Below are 7,848 nucleotides of genomic sequence, written 5' to 3' on the forward strand. Positions count from 1 at the left end.
CCACAGAACATCCCTCAGGACTTTGTCATAAGCCTTTTCACGATCAATGAACACCATATAGAGATCCATTTTTCTTTCTCTAAATTTCCCCACCAGTCTCTGCCCTGGCATGAATCTGAACTGGTTGTCTGAGATTGACATTCCTCTCCTCACCCTTATCTCCACCACTCTCTCCTAAATCTTCATAGTGTGGCTTAGTAGTTTGATACCCTTATAATTATTATAGTTTTTGATATCACCCTTGTTCTTGTACAATGGAACTATAGTACTCCACCTCCATTTATCAAACATCTTAGCAGTCTTCAAAATAACGTTTAACAACTTAGTCAACCACTCCAAACCTGCCTTGTTAGTGCTCTTTCAGAAGTCTACCGAAATCTCATCAGGCCTGGTCGCTCTCCCCCTTCTCTTCCTACTAATAGCACGTCTAACCTACTTAACCTTAAAACACCTGTTGTACCCAAAGTCTCGAAGACTATGAGAGTACTCCAACTCACCCAGTACAATGTCTCTGTCTCCTTTCTCATTTAGGAGTCTGTGGAAGTACGCTTACCACCTTTGCTTGATAGAGGTCTCATCCAGTAACACTTCACCTTCCTCATCCTTGATGCACTTTACTAGATCCAAATTGCGGGCTTTTCCCTCTCTTACTTTGGCGAGCCTATAAAATCTCTTCTCCCCACCTTTTTCACCTAACTCGATATACATGTGTTCAAAAGTTGTCATCTTAGCACTGGTGACCATCGACTTTACTTCCATCTTCGCCTTCTTATAGATATCTTTAAGCCTAGTCTTCTCCTCCTTATCCACGCACTCCAACCACTCCATATAGGCAACTTTTGTGGCTTTCACTTTGTCTTGTACTTCTCTATTCCACCACCAATCTCCTTAATGACCACCCAATATTCCTTTCGATACCCATAGGACTTCGATAGATGCTTTTCTAATGCAACTAGCTGTCATATCCCACATATTGTTCATATTTCCTCTACTACTCCAGGTCCCTAAATCATTAAACTTCTCCCCCATCTTCCAAGAAAATATGGGAGTTAGTCCCCTCATCTAATCCTCGGTCGATCATAAAGGGTCTTTTTTCTCCTATCCTTCTAAATCTCCAAGTCCATCACCAAAAGCTTATGTTGGGTAGTAATATTTTCATCCGGAATAACCTTGCAATCCCTACAAAGGCCTCTATTACCCTTCTGAAAGAGTAAGTAGTCAATTTGAGTCCTAGCTATCGTGCAACTAAAGGTGACCAATTGATTATCCCTCTTCAGAAAAAAAACAAATTAGCAATAACCTACTCAAAAGCTTTGGCAAACTCCAAGAGAGATACCCCACCACCATTCCTTTCTCTAAAGCCAAAGCCTTCATGGACATCATCAAAATCATTAGAAGTTGTACCGATATGACCTTTGAAATCTCTACCGATGAAAATCTTTTTGGTTCTAGGTATACCTCTAACTACCTCATTCAAATCCTCCCAAAAGAGCCTTTTGACTTCTTCATCTAGGCCCGTATGGGGTGCATACACACTAACAACGTTCACAATAAGCCTGTTTATAACTAGCTTAATAAATATCATCTTATCACTGATCCTCTTTATCTCTACCACACACTCCCTAAGATCCATGTTGAATAGAATACCTACTCCATTCCTATTTCTTGAGCTTCTTGAGTACTATAATTTAAATCCGTCAAAATTCCAAGCTTTGGAACCTACCCATCTAGTCTCTTGAACATAGGCTATATTAATCTTTCTTCTCTTAAGACTCTTCACTAGCTCAATAGACTTCTTTATAAGCTACCGTATATTCCAGATCCTACTCTCAACTTATGAAAACCTGTCTCCCTCTTACCACTATTTCCCCTCGCCTTCACCCCTGATTGAGGACATGACCCTAGTCCACCCTCAGTAACCAAAATGGAAAACTAATAACAAATAAATTCAGAAAATACAAGCAACGAGATATTAATTGACAATATAGAATGTATACTAGAGAGACAACACACACTAGCTAATATGCAAATCAAGAACACACATGAAAATAGTTATTTTCTCTAGACCTCGTAGAGAATTTTCAAGCCTGACAAGCATTTTAGGAGGTAAGTCCTTTTGCAGGAGGTCAGCTTCTAGAAGAAAAGATGAGAAGGTAATCCATGACCCAAGCATCTCTGAAGCATCACATTTTAGAATCGAATGGCTTAAAAACACTAAGTTCCACAAGAAAATCTGTTGAAGGGGTAAATTTAGACCAAAGATCAAATAATTCATAGGGTCTTCTAATCTTTCCAGCAAATCCTCATTCCATTTACAGCAAAGTGATATTAATAGTAGTCATCTACAAAAAAATATTAATGCAATCATAAAAAATCAAACAACATAAGAGAAATCAGCTGACCTGTTCATTTCTATGACAAAAGCTTGATCTATTTGTCTATTGTTTATCATTTTAAGTGAATAATATAATTTACAACTGTCTAAAATAAGAACTCAAGGCTAAAAAGTGAAAACTATCACAAGAAAGCCAACTATGCATTTGAAATTATCAAAAAAAAAGGTTGAAGTATTACATCATCCCAAATGTCAGATAACTCTTCAACTAGTTTAATTTGTCCTTTGCCCTCTCCATGTCAATAATAGAGTCCAAGGGCTTTTTCTTTAACAGCTGAAGCCAGAAGCAAATTTTGATGTCTTAATACAACCAAGCGAACACCATTTCAAGAAATCACTAAGAATAGCATTTCGTGGTGACTTGTCAGCAATCTACAGAGTTGAGCTTCTGTATACTTGTCTTGAAACCATAGAGAAAGAAAAACCATTTCTATAGCAAGCCATGGCAAAAGAGAGTATTCTCTTTGATACACTACTTGACATAGGGTGCATCATGATTATCTACAATAATACTAAAAATCTTAGACATCAACATCTCATTGTACACACATACAAAACCTAGAGATAGAACATGTACATTGAGTCATTAATACAACCATTCAAAAAGTAACTAGAGGCTTACTCAGAATATGATTAATTGAACAATCTTCCCATTCCAATTAAAACAGGCAGCGATATTCAATAATTTTCACATATGATAATCTAAGGGAATAATACATGTAAAAAATCACTAAAAATCAACTTGTAAATTTTCGGATCTTAACAATGCAGTTGGAGAAAAACAAAGAAGAGTGTAGCAAATCAATCTTAAGAAAACATACAAGGGACTGATTTTTACGAATCGGTCTCCTAATTTAGTCTAACACTTAAAAGTATAGTTAGCAGTTGCAATAGATTTCTCTAAGGACCTATCATGTTGCTCCTTTTTAACTGAAATGACTAAAATGTCTCCCAAAAAGTCAAGCACACATGTTGACTTATTGTGTGCTAACTCCCTCTTATAAGATAATAGAAAATTATATTTTTGATTTATCTTTAAACTATAAATGTCACTTCATTCTTCTTTATTTTTACATGATTCACTCTCTATATAAATTTGTGTTATACCCCGTACCTTGGTACATTGGAACATGTTTTTTTCCTAAAAGATTGCCATGTGATCCATGTTATCTCAGAAGTTCTATATGAGTAGCGATGGTTGGAAATAGGTAGAGGGAATTGAACGGAGTTGGAGGCTAAATAACAAGTCGTGGAACTTGACTTACTTGCGTAAGCTACCAATTTGGATGTTCTACATAATTAAGCTACTTGAGCATATGTCGAGCTTAAGTAGAAAGGACTACATAGGTTCTTAAAGTGAGAAGAGATTATGAACGTACGGAAGAGGAATAAGGAGGTGAAGCACCTACTTGAAACAAGTAGGTGATGCACCTGCTTGGACCAAGTAGGTGATGCACCTGCTTGGACCAAGTAGGTGATGCACCTGCTTGGACCAAGTAGGTGACACACCTACTTGGGAGGAACCCATCCCTCCATGTGGCAGCCAAAGAGTGGGTGCATGAAGTGAGGTGGCATCCTAGAGGCTGGATACGTATCACCCTTAGGGGCTGACACGTGTCACTCTCAAGGAAGAAGTATATCAGCCCCTAATGACTAAGGGTTTCTCATTGTTCATCTTTTCACTTAGAAATATTTAGAGAAAATTAAAGAGAGCAAGAAGAGGAAGCTACGGCCAAAGCTTGGCAGTAAGGTAAGGCTCTAATTTTAGTCCGTAAATTAATTATCTAAGGTATTCTTTGATTAAGTGATGGTGTTTAATAACATAAATAAATTCTTGGGGTAACAAGGAGGTCGACGCGAACCTACAACTTTTGGCAAGTTTTGGAAGACTAAGTTGGTAAGGTATGGCTTGATTCTCTTTTCGCATGTTTTGGTAAAGGTTTAAGCATGTTGTGGGTGTTTAAAATGGGTTGGAAATATGAAAATTATGCATGTTACTGCTAGAGGGTGTGGAGAACTGAGTAGGGACTGTTTTGAAGCCGTTCTAGTTGGCTTAAAGTTTAACTAGTGTCATTGTTATTGTGGTATTGTATTTGGAGGTGGTTTGTATGTGTTGCAGGGCTAGAAACGTGTTGAAATAGGGGTATAAGTGCTGTTGGTTTCATCCACGTTATGCTCCGTTCCGTGTGGTTAAGATTTTATGAAATAAAGATTGAAAACCGTATTTTGGACTCATAGTTTTGAGCGGACTGTTTGGAACTTGTTTTGAATAATGTTGTAGTAGTTTTCTTATATATGGTTGCTGGTGGTTGTTGTTGGTATGGCTGCATTAATTGGAGGTTAAATTGGAAGTTTGGATAGGGCAAGTTATAGGGGACACGCTGCTCGATTTCCGATAACTTCTTAACTAGTCGACATACTAGTCGAGAAGTGTGAATCAGGAAATGATTCCTATGGATAACTATTTATGGCCTTAGAAGATGGAAAGTCGAAGGTTATTAACATTAGTATTACTTTTGTGTTAAATAGGTTAAAGGAGTAACGAATCGAGCTTGGATGCGATTAATCCATAACAAGTATGTAAAGTTATCTTTCTTTTCTTTTGGCCTGTCTTAGCCATAAGTGGTTGATATATGAAATGTGGGGATAATTCCCTTCGTAGAACTCCAAGTATGATTCATAATTCTTATCCACTACTTGATATGAAAACTCCTGCAGTAGTTAAGTTATTGCCTTTCAAGTCTTCTATATGATGAAAAGTAGCACGCATAAAGCCTATCTCTCCTTTCTTTTGGAATGTCTTAAATATAAGTGAAATGATACATGACATGAGTTTGGAGGTAGTTCCAATTATAAGTTCCGAGTATGACTCATGACTCGTGTTCACTTCTAAATGTTAAAACTCTTAAAGTAGTTAAACTCTTATTCCTCGAGTCTTCTATATGATTAGATAGTGATTGGTATGAAAAAGTTCCTTTTTGTTTTTAAAGGCTCTAAGATATCCAATGCTCGGACTTTTATAAGATGTTTCATACTATAGTAACACATGTCTATGATTCCTGAAACTCCTTTTAATATGATCCCTAATGACATCTAGAGGGTACTTCAGATAACTCCTACCCAGGTTTCCAAGTGATGGGTCACTTGATGAATTCATTGAGTCTCAGATAATGATTTAAATTTTGTATGGTTTCTCACTACTCTGCTCGTGTATTCTGTAACACATCGTTCACCGAGTCCCTGGCCGGTTATAGATTCATGCGCAATTTCCTTGCATTATTCGCCAAGTCCCATAATGGGCTGGCATGATATATATATATATGGATCAGGACGTTCGTACCTCGGCATTGTTTTTCTATATATGAATTGGGCCGTACGTACCTCGGCAGTATCTTACTATATAAGGATCAGGCCGTACATTCCTCGACATTATTTTACTATGTAAGGATAGGGCCGTATGTTCCTCGGCATATATGTATATGATGATATGATAATATAAATTTGAGGTTATGGCGCCGAGCCCTGAGTTGGGCGGGCCAGATATATGAAAAATTCACCGAGTCCATAATGGCCCGAATATGATATATGATATGAGCATGCATGATTTTATTTCAAAAAGCACACGTATAAGTGTGCACTACTCTATTCACCGAGTCTCTTGCTAGAGGGCCGAGTATGGTATATAGACGTATGAGGATGTCATGATATAATTGTAACACCGAGTCCCAAAATAGGCCGAGTACAGTACATGATAATGACATGCGTGATTTCACTGCACAAGATGCAGGTATAGTAAGTTATGGGTGTCATACTTGTTTTCTGAACCTCTATTTCAGATGTGATCCCATTTATGATATGTTATGATTTATATACTCAGTACATATGTCGTACTGACCCCCTCTCTTCAGGGGACTGCGTTTCATGCCTGTAGATACAGACACGTATTTTGGAGGTCCGCTAGCTTAGGATTTTCACTCAGCGATTTTAGGAGTGCTCCATTATACCGGAGCCTAAACTGTTGGCATTGATCTTTGATGTATATGTTTGTGTATTTAGGGGACAGCGGGGGCCTTGTTTCTCCATATGATACTATGATATTCGTAGAGGTCTGTAGACATGTGTGTGTGGGTTATATGTGTATGTTTGGTTCAGCTGTGTTTACATGATGTAGTATAAGTGTTAATATGCTATGACAGTCTTTTCGGCTTGCATGCCCTTTCATGAGATAATTAATGTAACTCCTCAGAAGATAAATGAAAGTGGCTATATGTATATGAAAATGTATAACCCATTGGGGTTCCCATGTATTGTATCACTTTGTTCGTAGTATGGTTGGACTACACCTGATAGTTATGTGTATGGGGGTTCAGGTCGGACCCCAGTCACGGCCTACGAGGTTGAGTCGTGACAATTTGCTACTCAACTATTTTATTTTTAAATTCCAATTCCCATGCATAATCCTCGTGTCTAAAAGATCAAGATCATGTACGATATAGAGGTATTTTGAGCGAGTAGATAAATGACATATTGAATGTCAATTTTGTGGTACAATATATGCATAAGGGGGGGGGGTGTTTGGATTTACTTTTTTTAAGTTGTTTGTAAGTTAAAAGTCATAAATCGGTCAATGTAAAACCCCAAAAAATATGGAAGGTCATAAACTAAGGATTAAAGGATGAATTCTCAAAAAGTACAGAAAATTGGCACTAGGAGCTGACCATGAAAGCCATCATGGGCCATGGTAAGTAATATGAACCGTGGTGAGCAACCGTGGTAGAGATTCACAGACTCAGACTTGTAGGGAATGAACCACGATAGAGGACCACGGACCATGGTGAGACCACGGACTATGAAGCCCTCCGTGGTGACCCCTCTCCAAGACCCTCAGGAATTTTCCCAAGGCAAGGTCCACAAGCGACTACTAGGAATCGTGGAACCCTCCATGGACTGTGGTGTGTCCCCGTGGTGGTCACTCTGTAGGCTTCCTACAGGACCTGCACCACGACCATCTTTCCCAGCCCATCATGTACTTCACAAACCGTGAAGGGGTTCCGTGGTGAAAGTTCAAAGACTCTCCCTATAGGTTTCTCTAAAATATTTTCCAAGTCCCTTACCACGGGACCTCACCACAGGCCCTGCTTAGCACTATGGACCGTGAAGGGTTCCCGTGAAGCCAGTTCCGATAAGATTTTAAGATAGATATTTTAGTCTTTTCCTACATTTTAATTCAAAGTGGAGCCGTTTTTAGGGTAGAATTCACCTATCTAAAAAACCTAAACCTTTCCAAAACCTCATTTTTCACACTTAGACTCAAAACCCTTAAATCTTCTCTTCTCAAACTCTTCCAAGAACTTCAAGACAAGCTAGGGTTTCTTTCCAAGGCATCTTCAAGTCTCCTTTCCTCCTCAAAGCTTTCATAGGGATTTTGTTCTCCCAAGGTATGTGGGTTTTAT

At 38.4% G+C, this 7,848-nt stretch overlaps 1 protein-coding gene across 1 annotated transcript; it reads right to left on the reverse strand.

The window, feature by feature from the left end:
• Window positions 1-1,300: 1,300 nt before the first annotated feature.
• On the reverse strand, window positions 1,301-1,633 carry LOC129892877 (uncharacterized). The gene has a single exon (XM_055968408.1). It carries the CDS (start codon window positions 1,631-1,633, stop codon window positions 1,301-1,303), a length of 333 nt encoding a protein of 110 aa, XP_055824383.1.
• Between the last annotated feature and the right edge of the window lie 6,215 nt (window positions 1,634-7,848).

The sequence above is a fragment of the Solanum dulcamara genome, chromosome 6 (assembly GCF_947179165.1).
Source record: "Solanum dulcamara chromosome 6, daSolDulc1.2, whole genome shotgun sequence".
In the NCBI taxonomy this organism is placed as follows: Eukaryota; Viridiplantae; Streptophyta; class Magnoliopsida; order Solanales; family Solanaceae; genus Solanum; species Solanum dulcamara.